Source organism: Heterocephalus glaber, unplaced genomic scaffold (assembly GCF_053883595.1).
Source record: "Heterocephalus glaber isolate CG9 unplaced genomic scaffold, H.glaber_assembly_v1.0 deba00001608, whole genome shotgun sequence".
Classification (NCBI taxonomy): Eukaryota; Metazoa; Chordata; class Mammalia; order Rodentia; family Bathyergidae; genus Heterocephalus; species Heterocephalus glaber.
The window spans coordinates 12,123,637-12,142,644 of record NW_028258379.1 but is presented as its reverse complement, the minus strand read 5'-3'; the positions used below and the strand labels follow the sequence as shown (position 1 = coordinate 12,142,644).

The 19,008-nt window shown below is 35.1% G+C and overlaps 1 protein-coding gene across 20 annotated transcripts in view; it reads right to left on the bottom strand.

The window, feature by feature from the left end:
• Positions 1–19,008, bottom strand: part of Sipa1l1 (signal induced proliferation associated 1 like 1) — a 383,338-nt gene that overhangs the window by 93,800 nt on the left and 270,530 nt on the right. For all 20 annotated transcript variants that reach the window (XM_087195342.1, XM_013067449.3, XM_087195344.1 and 17 more), the window contains one exon: positions 17,404–17,592. In XM_087195342.1, coding sequence (XP_087051468.1) covers positions 17,404–17,592 — 189 coding nt within the window. The remainder of the gene's footprint in view (positions 1–17,403; positions 17,593–19,008) is intronic.

Genomic DNA, 19,008 nt, shown 5'->3' with positions numbered 1-19,008 from the left:
ATATGTGTATACACACACACACACACACACATATATACTAACAACAGGATATTTTCATTATTGTAAGGTGAGTCAATACTTACAATATCTGCATTAAGAGAACCAATATTTTCTAAATGACTGATTCATAGTTATAAAATCATGCATAGGTAAAAGTTCATTCAGAGTGCACAAAAGCCAATGAATTTTTAATTTATCATGGTTTCAAATTTCACACTGTAATTAATCTTTAAGAAAGAGGCCAGAGATTTAGCTCAGCACCACCATGCCTGCCTTGCAAGTGCAGGGTCCTAAGTTCGATCCCAGTAACAAAAGAAAAAAAAAGATTCACTGAGTTTTGGTGTTGTATGAAAGAAAAATGGCCATAATTATCCAAAAAGGCCTTAAAATACTCCTTTCTTTTCCAAGTACATACATTGTGAGGCCAGATTTTCTTCAACCACTCTAACCAAGATAACAGATTGCCACAGAATGACAGCAGAAGCAGATAATGTGGGTCCAACTGCCTACTATTAAGCCAGACATTAAAGGGATTTGCAAAAATTTTCAACAATACTATTTTTTGTACCGGTTCATTTTTTAAGAAAAAAATTTACAAAAATGTTACTTATATTAACACATAATTTTATTGCTACTTTAAAATGAATTAATAAACCAGAGCTCTTTGGGGTCCTTGGTAACTCTTAAGAAGGTAAAGAATTCAGAGACTAAAACATTTGAGAACTGAAAAAAAGAGAGAGTAAAAAAATGTTTAAAGGCTGTTATCACTCTGCTTTATTTTGTATTTTTCTAATGACTAAAGAAAGGTCCCTTTCTCATGTATATTGGCTAAGAGATATATACTCTTTACTGAAGACCCTTTTAAGATTTTTTTCCCTTTCATCAAAGTTAATTTTCTTTTTATCATTTCGAGTCTTGGGGACTGAACTCAAGGTTACTCTACCCCTGAACTATGTACCAAATCCTTTTTATTTTTTGAGACAGGGTCTCACTGAGTTGCCCAGGTGGATGATTTTGAAATTGCCGTTCTCCTGCCTCAGTCTTCTAAGTAGGTGGGGTTACAAAAGTGTACCACCACCACACCCAGTATTTATCATTGGTCTTAAATAATTTTATTATATGTCTTGGTGCCATTTTTTGCATGTTCTTTAATCTGTACATTTATAGTTTCTATCACATATGAAAATTTTGGACCTATTTCTTCTTCAATGAATTTTTTGGTGCTAACTCTTCTAGGAACTCTATTATGAGATCAAGTGAAGTTGTCTCAGAATACTCTAATGCTGTTTTTTGTTGCTTTTCTTTATTCGGGGTATTTATAATTTGGAATTGTTTCTGTTATGCCTTTAAGTTTACTTGTTTTTTCTTATGCATTGTCTAACCTGTTAACTCTAGCCAGTATATTTTTCAAATGTACTGTACTCTTATCTATAAATTTAGATTTAGAATGATTTTTGTCTTCCAGATCTTTACTTAATGTGCTCATCCTTTTCTCCATTTGAAATAAAATCTGTGTCATTTGTGTGGTTGGTTTAGATTTGATCTTCCCTCACTATGAGTTGTATTTTCCTTTTCTTCTTATAGTTTTTGGTCGATCAGCTGATTTGTCAAATTGCAAATATTATCTTTTGGGTGCTAGATCACTGTATTCCTGAGGGAGAGGCATTTCAGCCACAATTTCTTCCTACCAGTATACTTGAGCTTTGTTTGGGAACATAAATTATTTGGAAAGTCTAGTCCTTTCAGTTCTTGCTTTAAAATTCTGCTCAACTGTATTTGGGCAGGGTTAATATAATGGTAATTTTGCCTACAATCCAGGCAAAAATACAGTATTGTGAGACTACCCAATGCCATATGAACTGTGAGGTTTTCTAGTATGGTTGGTGGGAAAAGAAACTTACCACTTGAGGGAGATTGCAGCTCTCTCCTCCCTCAGTCTCTACTCTGCAAACTCCTGGCCTTTGTTCTTCCTGGATTCACATCTCAGTCTGAACTCTGGGAGGCCCTTAACTGGGAGCTCCTCTCTTGAGTTTCACAAAGAAAGATGAAGAAATCTTAGGGTTCACCTCAATTGTTTCCCAACTCCCAGGGTTCATTCCCCTTTGCTACTCAATGTTTGATGTCATAAAAACCACTGTTTCACTGGTTTTGTTTTCTTTAATGTTTCATATGGGAGAATAAATACAGCCCCTTACTTAATTGTTGGCCAGCACCAGAAACCTCCTTTCAATTTTAACTTTATTGACATACAATTTCTGAATGTTAGACTGTGTTTAGATATAAATGAGTTCTGACAAACCACCACCACAATTAAAATACAGAACATTCTCATCACTCCAACAGTTCCTGGTTCCACTTTGCCAGTCCATTACTGCATCATCTAACAACCTCAGACAATCAATGTTTTAATTTTTGCAGTATAAATTAGTTTTGCCTATTATCTTTTAAGAATATTTGTTTAAAACTCACTGAGACTTACTCTCTTTTAGCACTCTATAAATGTCTTCTGGCTTGTCATGTTTTATGCTTTATAACCCAGGAAATGGTTAATTTTAGTAGATAATTATTGGTTATCTTTGAAGACATTTTTGCATATGGCTAGTCAGAAGATTTTTTTCTTTTATTTTTTAACAATTTTTACCATGATTGCTCTATAGTACCTCTAAATTTATTACTGTACTTAGGATGGACAGAGCTCCTTGATTCTTTTTTATTAGTACATGTTTGCAATATATAATGATTACAGTCATCATTGAGAGTTGGTACATGTACCTAACACATCTTAATTCCTTTTACCTTCCTTTATCCTCTCCTCTTCCCCTCTGCTCTCTATCTCTTGGTCCCCTTCTCATTTGGAAAAGTCTGTCTTAATGTGTATCTTTCATCAGTTTTAGAAATTTCCCTACCAGTATTTCTTTAAACATTGCTTCATTTCCCAAATAATGCATAAACTTCCTCTCTGGCAAATCTAGTTACATATATGTAAATTTCACTGAGGCTCACATGCTTTTTAAACATTTTTCTGTATTTCCAGGTTTTCTTATCTCCATTCTTCAGTTAACTTTTTTTTTTTTTCTGGTAACTTGTCTTTAAAATCCATCTATTTCTAGAAAGGTACACAGAATTCACTCTACTTTTAAATAAGTTTAACTTTATTTTTTCAGTTCTAGAATTTATTTCATTTTATAAATTTCAATTCTCTGATGCTCCTTCAACTCCAAAACTTATCTGTCACCTACTTTTGTATCTGTGCTTTATGTTGGACACTCCAAATCTCTTATATACCAGCAAATATTCAAGAAAAAAAATCTTGCAGGTTATTTTAATTTTGAAGGACTTCAATTTCTTAAATTGTTTCTTTTTTGGATCAAGCTTTTGGTATCATGTATATGAATGAATTCTTCAAGTCCAAGATCTGAAAAAAAAATGTTTTTACCAAAACCTTTTAATTTTACACATCAATCTATAATCCACTTGAATTAATTTTTGTGTAGGGCACAACATTTAAGTCAAGGCTCCTCACTTTGTTTATGGACATCCAAATGTCCCTGTACTGTTCGATAACCCTATCCTCTTCTTTTGAAGTGCTTTTTGATATCTCTGCCAAAATTCAGTTGGATACATTCATGAATGGCTATTTCTGGTTTTTCTATTCTGTTCCACTGACTCATGTTTTTATCCTTCTACAATACCATACAGACTTGATTAATCTAGCCACATAATATCTTTAAATCAAGAACAATTTCTCCCACTGATTTCTTTTTCAAAATTGTTTTTAGCTATTCTAGCTTTGTCTTGTCATATAAATTTTAAAATAACCTTTTCTGTTATTTTTTTCTACCAAAAATATCTTCCTGGTATTTTAGTTAAGAATTGTGTTAAACCGTGTATCAATCTGGGAAAAACTGACATCATTAACATGTTGATTCATTTAAATGTACCCATCTAAACAGGTCATCTTTGATCTCTTTCACCAATGTTTAATAGTTTTCTTCACAGAAGTTCTACACCTATTTAGTTAGGTATATGCCCAACTATATCTAAGTTCTAAGAACTTTTTACAGATTCATTGGGGATTTATACATTGGCTACTATGTTATTTGAAACAGAAAGTTTTATTGTTTCCTCCCCTATATCCACATGCCTTTTATTTCTTTTTCTTTCCTGGCTGCAATGACTAGAACTTCTAGTATTATCTGTAATAGTGTTTACAGAATAACATTTCCTTGTTACTATTCAATCTTTCACCATTATATGGTATAAGCTGTAGATTTCTTGTAGATGTTCTTTATCAAGAGGAAATTTTCTTCTATTGTTTTAGTATATGAATGAGTTTGAATTTTGTCAAACTTACAATCTTCCTTCTTTGGCCCAGTAGTAATGGTTCATATACATACTACTATGGCAAGTCATATGAATTGACTTTTGACTATTAAACCACCTTTGCATCTTTGGAATAAACCCAACTAGGTAATGGCCTATAATTTACATATACATATAAATTATTTATATATATGTATATATTTACCTCCTACTGAAGTATAATTTGCTAATATTTTGTCAAGGAGTTTTGCAGCACATTCAAGACAGATGTATGGCACACGTGTACTAATACTAATAAAAATTAAAAAGAAAAATTTTTTTAAAAAGTTATAGGACTATATAAATATTCTAATTCTATTGGGTAAGTCATAATAATGTTTTTGAGGAGTTGGTCCATTTCATCAAAGTTGTCAAAATAATGTATATGGATATTTTATTTCCCTTTTATTACATCGTTGATGTCAGTAGTGTTAGTAGAGATGTCACACAGCTCAAACTTGACATTAGTAAGATATGTACTGTATTGTCTCTAGATTTTTCTTTTTCTGTCCTGCTTCCATTAATCTTTTTAAATATTTGGCTTTTTATTCATTAATATTCTGTTTTCAATTTCATTGATTCCTATCTTTATGATTCACTTTTTTATATTCTTTGGACTTATTTTTCTCATTTTTGTTTATATGAGATATGATCTTAGATTATTAATTTGAGACATTTTATTTTTTTCTAATGTTGCATTTAGTATTATAAATTTCCCCTTCACAGCCTGCTTTAGCTGCATTCTCCAAATTTTGCTATGCTGTATTTTCATTTCTATTCAGTTTAAGGTAAAAATGTAAAATTCCTTGAGCTTTTCTTGGATATTTTTCTGTTATTTCAAGTTTCTGTTCCTTTGGTAAGAGATTATACTTTTCATAATTTCACTTTTTAAAAACATACTAATATCCATTTTATGGCCCTGGTTATGGTCTATCTTGGCATATGTTCCATGTGTCCTTAAAAAGAATATATATCCAGTTATCATGAGTGGAGTGTTTCAGATCCTATTAGTTGATAATGTTGTGGAGTTCTATATTCTTTATTTTGTTGTTCTATCAACTGTTGATAGAAGGGTGTTAAAGTTGTAAACTGCCCCCATATATACCCATATTTACAGCAGCACAACTCATCTTCTAAATCTTGGAAGTAGTCAATATGTCCATCGACAGATGAATGGACGAAGAAGATGTGGTATTTATACACAATGGAGTACTACTCTGCCGTAAAGGATAAACTTGAGTCATTTGTAGGAAAATGGATGCACCTCAAGACCATAATGTTAAGTAAAATAAACAGATACACAAGCTTATGTATCACATGGATTCCCTTATACGAGAAACATACATTAAAAAGCAAAATAAAAAATAATAGGAAACAGGGAGATTGATCTTTTGCAAAAGGGAAGGGGACAAAGACTGGAGGAAGGGGATGAGAAAAGAATTAAGATGTGTTATGTACATGTACCAACTCCCCACAATGAATGTAATCATTATGTACTATAAGCACGTACTAACAGAAAAAATTTAAAAAGGAAGCATTAGCATTTTTCTAAGTGCTAAAAGAAATTGTCAACGGTAATTGTAGATCTATTCTTTTAGTTTTTAGAGCTCTGATTGCCTCATAAACATTTACGATTACTATATCTTTTTGGTAGAATGACTCTTTTAACATTATGTAATTTCTTTCTGTCCCTAATAATTTGCTTTGCTCTGACTTCTACTTTATCTGATATTATAGCCAATAGAGTTTTATAGCCATTTGTGTTTGAATGTTGTACTTTTCTTGTCCTTCACCTTCATATTTGAAGTTATAATTGGATAATTTTTTTAAACTCACTCTACCAATGTGACCTTTAATATATTTAGATATTTACAGATAAAGAAATAATTGATGTGTTAGGGCTTAAATTTTCCATTTTACTTGTTCTGTTTTTCATTTATTTTCTTTATCCTGTCTGAGCACTGAACAATTTTTAAAGTTCTATGACGCTTTGTCAAAACTCAGTGCTTCTGAATTTATCTTTTCATGGCTGCTCTAGGTATCACGTTTTTATATCTATATATCTGATCACTATCGATGTCAACATTTTACCAACTATAGTGTAGAAACTTTATCTCCCTTTGGTCTTTTTACTTTTGCCCATTAATAAAATAGTTGCATTAATTTCTGTATACACAATGATAAACACCTTAGGCAGTGTTATAACTTTTGTTTCAATTTTTTAAATAATATACACATTCAATAGCAAAAGCACTGACCTATATTTTGTACTTTTTGAATTCTTTCTTCTTTCTGGAAGTTCCCAGATCCCTTCTTCAACCTTTTCCTTTCTGTTTAAGAAAACGTTTTGTAGCCTCATTTTTAGGGTAGGTCTGCTGGTGGCCAATTTCTTATGTTTCCTTCACTGACATCTTGATTTGTCCTTCATTTTCCTTGATTATAGAATTTTGGGTTGAAAGTTCTTTTCTTCCAGCTTTACAAAAATGCCACACCATTTCTTTCCTTCTTTCTTCCATTGTTACTGATGAGAAATCTCTCTCCTTTAAATTATTTTCCTCTTACAGGTAAGGTGTCATTACTCATTTGCTTCTTTCAAAACTTTTTTTTTTTTGTCTTTAGTGTTCAAAAATTGACTATGATATCTTGCTGTGGACCTCTTTAGATTTAGTCTGTTAAACATTCACTTAGGATTCTTGAATTTTCAGATTAATGGCTTTTATCAAAGTTGGAAAATTTTTAGCCATTACTCTGAATACTCTCTCAAAGATGGCCTTATTTCTCCCCTTCCAAGACTCCAATGGTATAACTGTTACATATTTTGCTACAGTTGCACAGATCCTAAGGCTCCATTTTTGTCTTCAGGCTGCTTACTCCCAGTTGTTCAAATTTGGCGATTTCTATTATTCCATCTTCAAATTCACTAATTCTTTTCTCTGGCCTTTCCATTTTGCTCTTGAGCTTATCTATTGAGCTGCTGTTTTTATTATTGTATTTGCCAGTTCCAACATTTCCATTTGTTTTTTATTGATATATTCTATTTCTTTGCTAAGACTTGCTATTTTTTTCCTTTAAAAAAACCTTGCTTATAAAGGCTCACTGAAGTGTTTCAATGATGGCTGTTTAAAATAATTCTTACATAATTTTAACATTTATGTAGGCATGTATTGTCTTTTCCATTTCCAAATGCTATTTTGCTCACGTTGGTATGACTACTGATTTTCAGTTCAAATCTGGATATTTTGTATATTATGTCATATGCCTCAGACATTATTTGAATCTTTTGTTTTAGTAGGTCTCCTTTATTACTACTCAGTAAGAAAGAGGGGTCATAGCCAGGTGGGATTGAAAGTCAGGTTCCCCCCCCCCCCTTTTTTTTTGTACCGGAGATCGAACTTGGGTCCTTGTGCTCCATGTGATTTTCACTGACACTGCAGTGAGGTCTTGAGTCCTCATGATTGCTGGGTGCACTGAATGTCCTGATTCTTCACTAGGCCTCCTCTGATCCATCCCAGATGGGAGTGGGGGCTGGGGTCTTCAGTACCACTCCACAGTGATGAAAGTTCCTGTTCCCCATTAAGCCTTCTCTAGCACTGTCTCAGTGGGGTGGGCATGGGGGCTGCAGCCCTTCACTAACCGTTCTTGTGTTATTCAGATGGAGTAAAGAGACTGTAATTTAAAAGTTTTCTGCACCTATTTTTGGTTTTTTGGCTAAAGAGAATAGGCTTTTACTGTCTGTGCTTATTGGGGTTTCCAGGATGCTCGCTTCTCTCTAAAACTAGGGTAAAACCGCAAAAAAGAAAACCTGGGGACCTTACCACTGTGCCATTGCTCAGAATCCAGGTCCTCAGCCAGTCTGCTGTCTTCTGTCACCTTTCAGATTCTTTTTATGTTTTCTATTTACTGTCCAGGATTGTTGGCTGCACTTAGCAGGAAGAATAGGGAAAAATCAAGAGTGAAAGTTCTACTCCCTACAAGGCCTCTGTTGACAGCCTCTGCTGTCCAAGTAGAGGTACAATAGTTTTGGAAAGAGTGTTTCCCCTAGGGATCATTTTTCAAAATTGAGCAATTTCAAAATTGCCCAAAACAAAAATAAAAGTGGCTGGTTAACTTCACTTATCCTACTTTTCCAGAAGCCGAAGTTCCAACTCAGTTTTAAAATACTTTGTCCAGTTTTTTTGGTTATTCTCAGTGGGCACCTGGTCTGTTCTGCTCTTACTAGAAGTAAAGACTTTGGTCTTGTGTTTTTACATCTTCACGATTCATACTGACAGCATTTACTTTGGTCTTCATAAGCATAACTTTTTTCTTTTGGTACCAGATATCGAACTCGGATCCTTGCACTTGTGAGGTAGGCGGCAGAACCACTGAGCTAAATCCCTGGCCCCATAAGCAAAACTTTTAACTATTTCCTAAAGATAAGTCTCTGTATTTGGGTCTAGATAACCCCCTAAGGCCTCATGTGGTCATAAATGGCTTTTTCAGAGTTGGCAGAGTCTGGAGTGCATGATGCTGGGATTAATGGCATGTGACTGATAAACTAGTACACTGATTGGTTTGGCACTGCCCTAATCCCAATGTCTGGATTAAAAGGGTCAGAAAGATGCTGTTAAGGTTCCCTTGTTGCTTTTGCTACCATGTGGGCGCCATGAACTCCTTCTCCTCTATGACGCCCCTCTGCCATGTGCCACTCTGCCTGGGAGCTAGATGATTATGGACTGAAACTTCTACAAACTGAGCTAAATAAGCCCTTTCCCTCTTTAACTTGGGGAGTTGGGTATTTTGTCTCAGCCATGAGAGAAAAGTAACATGCACATCCTCAAAAAAAAGACAAAGAAACTGGAAAAAAGTCACTTGCAAGCCTAAAATGCTAATGTGAAATTTTATCCACACTGGAAATTACTAACAAATATCCAACTGCTTTAGAAAATGACATATGGATTCTGGGAAGGAAGTTTTAAAAAAATTTGACAGATCTCTTCACACTGTATGTATGTGCAGGCATATTCTAATTTATTTTTATCTTTGGCATAATAGGAAATATTCTACACACATAATAATTTTATCTAATAATGGGTTGTTTGGTCATGGAGATGAATTTCAAAGGCAAAGGCCCTATTGAACCACTGTTTATAATAGACTGCAATCAACCCAAATGACCATCAACAGAGAAACTGATGGAATCAAGTACAGTATGACAATACAATGGAATACGATGGAGCAGTAAAAAATAATAGGAACCCTTTCTATGTACTGACATAGAGCTGCAAAATATATTGTGTAAAAAGAATATGTCTAGATCAGCTATATTTTATAATGAAAGTGGGGAAATCTGCACATACATATTTAGTATTATCTGGATAAAGACACACAAGAATATTGCATCCAAGAAACCATAAAAGTTGTAACTATGGGACAGTAGAGAGGAAGATAACAGAAGGAGGGTAGAAATGAGACTTGACAATGTTGTCATATGATTTTTGGACCCTTTAAAGGTATTACCTACTCAAATCTCTGCAGTAAAGAAACTAGTTTTGATTTTTATTTTAAAGCCAAATTTAAGGCACAATTCATAATTTTAAATCAAGGAGACTGAAGCATGGTGGCACACCTGTAATCCTAGCTACTCAGCAGGCCAAGGCAGGAGGACTGATTGCAAGTTCAAGGCCTGTCTAGGCAACTTAGCAAGACCTTGCCCCAAAGCGTGGGGTGGCGGTGGTGGGGAGGCTGGGTTCAATCCCCAGTATTTCCAGTACAGAGAGACAGAGAAGACTAAAAGGTCCACCATCAGTTATTCTTTTTTTTTTGGTACTGGGGATCAAACTCAGGACCTTGCACTTGCGATGCAGATGCGGTGCCACTGAGCTAAATCCCCGGCCCAGTAGTTCTGTCTTTTTAGATTGTGAGCCAAAGAATCCTCAGAGGATGTACATCTTAGATTTGCTGTGCTCCACCACTGCAAGCAGGAGTCTTCCATAGCTGTGTGCCTCCAAGTGTTAATGCTACTAGTCAGCTCATCACAGGAAAGGTCTCCATCCTGTCATTCAATCCAGCCTCAGTCAGGCAAGAACATGGAAGTCCCAGCAGAGAATAACTACTTGTGAGCAGATGAACCTAAACAGCTGCCCCCACTTCCCTCTTTGCCTAACGGATGGCTGACAAGTGTATTTCCTTCCTGAGAATGCACATCCAGGTCCATGAGTTGTCCAGACCAGTTTGGGAGCCATTTGAACTTTAAACATACATCAACCACTATTAAAATCTAAGAGAAGATTAAATTCTACAAGTGACAATTGTTCTGCGAAAGTGTCATCATTCCCAGAAAATTGGTTTTAAAAAGAATGTTTCCCCTATGGGTCATTTTTCAAAACTAGCTCCCTGAATCAAAGAAAGCTACTCGTCAAACTCATTTATTCTCACAAAATAATACAATGTGGCAATGAATAGGTGAAGTCAGTAGAGAATTTCATTCCTGCCCTTATTCAAAAGATCAGTACTATTCATTACCAAATAAACAGTGCTTTTTTCCTTACATCCATTCGTGATATATACTGTAGCTCTAAATTAAGTATGATTACTGTTCCCATGACTCTAAGTGCAATAACTTAAAGGGTAACTTTTTTTTTTTTTTTTTGGTACCAGGGATTGAACTCCGGTCCTTGCGCTTGGGCAGCAGGCGGTCAAACCACTGAGCTAAATCGCCAGCCCCGTGGGTAACTTTTAAAAGTGAGAACCCAACAAATGTTTTCATTTGATGCATTTTTAATAAATATCTAGAAGAACAATGAAGACACTCATTTAGGCAAAACCACTACTATGAAACCCGACATTTCTTAATAAAAACAGTTCTACCTATTTTCTCTACTGCAAACTAGCAATTGTACTTTAAATATTTATGAGCCAGCCCTACTCCAATTTTGAGTTTAACACATTACGCTTAGTATTGGGCATCGCACCTGCAGCAATAAGACCTCAGCCATCATTTCTCAGCTTCTTTGACCCTCATGGGGAGGGAAAAGAGGGGTGCGAGTGTATTGGTTAAGAATGTAGGCTCTGACTACTCTGCCATAAAGAAGGGTGAGCTTCAGGCATTTATGGCTAAATGGATGGACTTTGAGACCATACTCTTAGGTGAAATAAATCAGACACACACATTTAAATACCAATTGTTTCTCTGGTGTGAGAAACTGAACATGGAAATAAGGACTGAAATGTATAATAAATGTTGGGAAATGGGAAGAAAGTGTTCAAATGGGAAAGGGGACAAGGGAGGAGGAAGGGAGAAAGGAAGGGACAAGAAACAAGTGAAAACAGAAGGGAAAAATGGAAACAAACCTTCTGTACATGGGGGGATAAAATAAAATTTCTTAAAATTAAAAATTAAATAAAGAATGTGGGCTCTGGAGTCTGCGCCTGGGCTCAAGACTAGGCTCCACAGATCCTAATTGTGATCACGTTCTTTGTACCTTACTGCACGTGTGTGAAATATGAAAAATAACAGTACCTACATTAAAGAATTGAGAATTACAATAATTCCTGTGACTGACTTCATACAGTACCTGACATTATTGCTCAATCAAAATGATCAATTTTTATGACTCTTACATGTGCCATATACGCCTGCTCAGCCAGGCCGCTTGCTGCTCTGTGAGCACACACTGCTTTTATTCCTCTCTACTTTGATCTTATTGTTCTGAGTCTAGCCCACCCTACTGCTTGTTGGCTGACTTTAGGAAATCCTCTTCACCAGCCAGGTGCTTCTCATTCTGACTCTGTGGATCACTCACAACTTCATTCCCTCTTGGATTTCACCTCCATTGATCTTTTTTTTTCTTCACAGTTCTCTTATTGTACTCATATTAACCCTGACATACATTACAGTAATTTATAACCTTGTCTCCTTCATGGATAAGAACCATGTCTTTACTAGACTATTTATCCTCTATAGTACTTAAAATTTGCAAAGAGTGGTACTCAAAAAACACTCATTACATTTGAGATAGTCAGGCTTATTTGAAAAGCATGGTATGCAACGTGGCAGTGTTTATTTGATAATGAATAGTACTGATCTTTTGAAAAGGACATGAATAAAATTCTTTACTGGGCCAGGGATTTAGCTCAGTGGTTCCGGCGCCTGCCTGCCTGCCTGCCTGGCAAGCGCGAAGTCCCGAGTTCGATTCCCACTACCAAAAAAAAAGAAAAAAAGAAATTCTTTACTGACTTTACCTATCTCTAGTAGGCTGTTTATAAAGATTAAATGAGATATCTCCAGTGTAAGCCAAAGGTTTTTCTAATGTCAAAACCTGAAGAGCTGAGAAAAGCATGTATTCAATTAGATATCAATACTTATGCAACAAAACTTCAGCAACTATAAACATGCGTATTTGAAAAAGCAACAAATTTCATGCTTTGAATATTTTATCTAGAGACATTTTAAGGACAGAGGGTTTTTATGACAGCAGTTTTTCTCCTAAAACTGTTGGTTTCTTGCATTCTGTTTCAGATTAGGCACTTTAAAGCAAAGCTAGCTGTCTTTATGAAAAATATGAATCAAAAATGTGTGAGGAAAGTGCTTCATTAGTTTCCCCAGCAGAATTTTCTTTTTGTCCTACATAGACCATTATTTAGCTTTCTTGTGACATTTGATAAGTTTTTTGATACAGAATTGAAGTCTTCAGTGATGGGAAGAAGTCTAGATGATTACGGAGATGAGTGCTATTTTTGATAAGTATTTATTGCAGTAATCTTGAAATAACCATCTCAAAGTACACAGAATGCTTATTTATGAAACAATAAAGCTTCTGGGCAGAAAAAAAGGATTAAATGAGATAATGCCTCTAAAGGGCAGCTAACAGTTATTGTAATTAACAGTTAATACTACTTGCATGTTTACCATGTGTTCAGCATTGTATTGTTATACATGTGTGAATTCTTTAACCCTTTGGAGGTCTTGGTTAATCTGAGAGATACAAGCAAAACTTTTCTTAAATATTGTTACATATATCAGGTGTATAGGTTCAAGGTCAAGTAGTAGCTGTGTCTGTACATAACTGATGTTAAGCCATAACATTTAAGCCATGCCTTTGGTTAAAACATGTATTTTGTAAGGGTATGTGATATTCAATAGGGTATCGTATATGACAGCTACCACAAACTCTGATAAATATTTTTATATTTAATAATTTCTAGATTATAACTGAAATAACGCATGTTATTTATGCATTAAATTCATGTATTATATAAATACAATAAATGCAAATCTGAATGTTTAATTTCTCATTTTAGCACATACTAGTAATCAATGTGTCTCTCAGATACACACGACCTCCACTGTAAATTTTTGGACTACGACATCCAGAAGGTTAAGACAGGGCTTGGCATAATGACCTTTTATTCTCATTGCACAGAGAAGATGATATATAACTGTTTTTAAAACAAGTATTGAAAAACGGCTGATAGGGCAAATTCAAAAGTGACTGAATTGGCCATATAATTAAAAAGATGACTTGAATAGATAGTGAAATTTCTAATATTTCAGACCCTATAGTTTTTAAAGATCAAAATAACTCAAGATATGAAAGAGTAGAGGGAAATTTGCAAATGTTAAAAATAAAAAGTAGTATTGTGTAATTTTTTATCCAGTGTCTGGGATCACTTAAGGATTGGGAGGGAAGAAAAATGGCCTGAGGATTCCTATATTCCTCAATCCCTTCAACTGTAAAGTAAGCTAATAATCAGAATGTGCTGCTCAGGGTTGCTGTGAGGATTAAGTCAGATGATGCCAATGAAGTATTTAGAGCACTGTAATAAGAGAAACATTTTTATCTAATCTGTCTCTATCACGAAAGATATTCTCAATAGTCTAATAAATGAGGACTTAAAAACATGATGGATAAACTAAATCCAGAGTTAATCCAGATTTTCTGAGGCTCAAGTGTTCAGAATCAACACACTGCCAAGTTAGTTTTATCTTCTCATTCTCATTTTATAGAAATGGAAATTAAAAAATACTGGATATGGAAAAGGACATCAGTAAATACAGAAAGGTATCAGGAAGGAGAATGTGAAAGCTTGGATAAGCCATCAAGCATTTATTCATTTTCTAAAATGAATTTCTTCAGGACTTGATGCCTACTTCACTCCCACCTACATAACTTGGCTGAGTCAAAATGAAAAACTATTAGATCTTTGTGCAGTGCTTTTTGTATACTTTACATATAAATGTTTAATTTTTTCTCCTGTTCATTATAGCTTTTTCATAATAGTAAAATGAGTATACCCAGCACCAAGAATTTAGAAGGCAGAATACCATAATCCAGCAGACAAACTGTCTTCTTTTTCTAATCATAAGTCATGTGGTAAGAGTAGAAAAGCTATTAAAGATCATTAAGCCAGGGATGGTGGTGCATGCCTGTAATCTCAGCATTCAGGAGGTTGAAGCAGGAGGACTGCTAGAAGCTCAAGGCCAGACTGGGCTACACAGTTGACACCCAGCCTGAACTACAAGGCAAGACCCTGTCTCAAAAAAAAAAAAAAAAAAAAAAAAAATTGAAGGGAGATTTTAAAGTTCCTTCAAGTGAGTTCAGTTTCCTGGTTTCATGCTATGAATCTCTTTAATTACAAGAATATACAATACTCAAAATTTTTAAAAATGGAAAATAAAAATGCTCTGCAATGATTCATATGGGTAATCTATTGCACTTACATTTTTTTTTAAAGACATGCATGTCTTTCTTTTTTTTTGGTACCAGGGATCGAACTCAGGTCCTTGCACTTGCACAGCAGATGGTGAGACCACTGAGCTAAATCCCCAGCCCATGCATGTATTTCTAGTGGCACCAAAACAATCAGTTTCTCAAAATGGTTCTAAGTCACAAAAAAAGACGACTCCTGTGCTGAAATCTGCATGTCATTTGCCTTATACCAGTACAATCCTGGCTTTTAATCCTATGAATGGAGATAAAAAGATGGGCTGAGTGGTGGTGCCCTTTAGTCCAAATATGTAGCTGCTCACAGAGAATAACATGTTTAAACTTCTAAATTCTACTGCCTGGTTAAAATCTACTGCCTAACAGTAAAATTCTAGTTAATAGGACACAGGACATATCTTTCCAAAACAAAACTGGACAAAATCACTGATTGCCAAAGTTTAATTTTTAATTAAAGAAAATAACTGTCATATAGTATCATTAATAATTTATGAAGGAAGGGTTATTTTAGTATCTCTAAGAGTAGGAAGGTCATAATTCCAGAGTAATGGCCAATTTTGGAATGAAATAAACTTCACTTTGAGTTAAATTCATTGTAGTACTATCCTTGTTTCTCTTTGTGCTGAGGGGACCATAAAATGTCCATCACAGATCAGCACCATTTGCAGCCCAACATTTTGCAAGCACTAACAAAGAACACAAAATGTGCCAGAAATTCCATAAAATATCTACAACTGGAGTATCCACTTTTAAAATGTAATCTTTGAAACAAGAGAAAAATCACAGTAAATACCTTCCCTTTCTGTAAAACAATCTGTTCTAATATAAACTTAGAGTGTTTAGTATGTGACTATATTATTAATGCCTATGGGTTTATTCCCCTTGATAAGCACAATAATTTAAATGACTATATCAATAAAGTTTAACCTAATCACATTTTCCTACTTCTGATAGACTATACATCCAGCATATTACTGGAAAACATCCCTCAAAATAGCTAAGTTTATGCATTAGTTGTTTTATAAGCATACAAAATGCTTCAAATTTATATTATAAATATGGACATTCACAGAATTCTTTAAAAATACATATGGAATAGACATAAGCTGTGCCTTATGAAAAGCAAAATGGATAGAAAAAGCCAAGATTCAAAAAGTTATATCCAATTGTTGGTTCACTTTACATTTTCATTGGCTCCATTAAAAGAAAAAATAAACCTTGAAGCTCACTTTTGGGGATTCTGATTAGTTTGTTTTTTTTTTCTTTTTCGGTACTGGGGATCAAACTAAGGATCTTGAGCTTTTGAAGGAGGTGTGGCACCACTGAGCTAAATCCCTGGTCCTGATTAGTTTTGATAAGATTGGAATTTTTGAAATTAAGAAAATACCATCAAACTTTGTTCACAAAATGACATCTAATAACTGGGCCAATTTTATTTTCTTGGAGAACTTTTTAAATATAATTAAAACTTTTACCCATTCTTAGGGTATAATATGGCTGAAATGGTGCAAGAAGTTAAAGACTATGTAGTGCAATATCTACAAAATTGGCTCATAATGCTCAGATTACTCCAAGCAGAATGTGGATAGACCTTTCTAGTCAGTGACAATTTCAAATCATAATTTCCCCATCCTGTCCCTTCTGCAACCTTTGTGTAGATTACCATACCCCGAGTTTCTATTTTCACAGAAGGACCCCCACATGTAGGGAGAGGAAGTATAGAGAACAAATCTTGAGTATTTTAATTTTGTTAATGATTAGCACCCAATTTTTAAACATCAAAATCTTGGCTAAAATGCATCTTTGGTGGTACTAATAGACTTTTAAAATCCAAGCTTTTAAGAATCGTGTGGTAAGGGCTGGGGATTTAGCCCAGTGGTTACGGCGCCTGCCTCACAAGTGCAAGGTCCCGACTTAGATCCTGGTACCAAAAAAAAAAAAAAAAAAGAATCATGTGGTATAGTGGCTAACATCACAGGCTCTGAGATGGATGATTATGTTTGAACCATGATTCCAACACTTATTAACTGTGTGAAATCAGATTTATTTCATAGTCTCTCTGTCTCCCTAAAATGGGATAACAGTGCCTCTCTTAGGGTGGGGGGATTAATAACATGTTTTTGGCACCTAGAACAGAGGCTGATAAATATACTCATTAGTGCTGGCCATTATTATTACTGTATTATTATCAATGTAATACATTTATTACCATTATTATCCCTGCTAAGACTTATTTCCAGACACTTGAAAAATTCTCTGAATGTATGGTAGACTACCTGTATTCTGGAATGATACCAAGAAACAGCAAGACTGCTTTTCTGCAAGCCACACTCACCCCTTGTTCATCCAGTTTCATGAGCTGCTCTGTGACTTTCGGAGTGTTGAAGGCCAAACGCAAGCACTGGACATTGAGCTCAGGGATCACATGCTCTAGCACCTCTTTCAGGGGTAGCCCTCTGGCAGTTGAGTGCTTTGCTGTTGAGGGAATGGCATCTTCCAGAACGGAGCCTCTCAGTGTCATGAGCTGAATGAGAGATAGGGACTACTATGAGGCCTCACTGGGGCATGGGATTGCTGAACAGATCACATGCACCAAAGGCTGAGACTGTAGCTTCTTACAGAGCTCCGGGATGACTTGTGGTTGGATAAGCCGGTGAGGGAGAAAAAGTGAGAGAAGTGATTTAAGATACTGTATATGAAAAACAAGGTCAATAATTTCAAGAAATCCCACACAGATTCAAAGGAACTCATGAGATAATCTTCTAGGGATATTTACCTAAGTGTCAAGTAACACTCCCTTAAAAAAATCAGTAAAAACAAGACTTCTACATGGCTACACAATAAGCATATAAACCAGGAAATTATCCTAAACAACTTTGGAAGAATAAATACATTTATATGTTACAAAGCTTTAAATGTTTTAATACAGGGCAGACAGGCACAAATTGTTCATATCCTCAAATGCTGCTATAATAGGACAATGATTATAACACAGCAGCATAGTAAACAGCACTGGAAATTACATTTTCCCTTATTTCTTAAAATGTCTTCCAATAAACTCAAGCAAAGACATTTCTCTACATAATGGTGATTTGTTGGAGAAAAGTTAACCAGACATGAAGCCTAAAGTAGTCCTAATTTCTAAAAATTTTCATATAGCAAGTTATTAACATAATTTAAATACTGTTTGGTGACGTAAGGAAAATGTACTAAACTGAATGAGTTTTCATTAAATCTGTAGGTTGTTAAGGTGTTCTGCTCTTTAAGCTAAAAGGAGTGCATTTTGAGGGATTCATGTGGAATGTGTAAGGGTGAGAGATAAGAAACAGACTCAACAGTATACCTGGGAAAGATACATTTACTAAGGAAAGTAGAACAAAATAGGTCCCAGGACAATCCAAAGGCAGAGAAGGCACCATCATGGCTCAGGAGGTAAGAAAAGACCTGAGAAGGAGTGCCATTAGAAAGGAACTGTAGAATAATTCTACAGAAAGAAAATGTCAAAACATGAGTTATTAAGTGGGACAGAGCGATTGCTATAGCTGGACCTAAGAGACAAGAGGAGTGATGGTGAAGCTGTGAGCTGAAGACAGAGGACCCACAAGTAAGGGAGACGTACTACACTGGCTCCCCTGGATCATCTCCAAAGGTGCTCAGATGGGGACAACATTGTATACTTTCAGAAATTAACTTGTCAAAGAAAATGAAATGCAAGAAGTAACTGGAGGAGGACAATATATTTAGGAGGCTAAAAATGTCTTCAGGTAACAGAAAAAAAGGCATGGTACAGGATTAGCAAGAAAAATGAAAACCAAAGGAAGAATTGCCAGGAAAGTAAAATCTTTAACATCTGCCAACTGACAGGCATCGAGAGGTAAGGATAGGAAAAGGAAAATTTATCAGTATCTTACTCTGAATACAAGAAAAGATACTAGAGGGC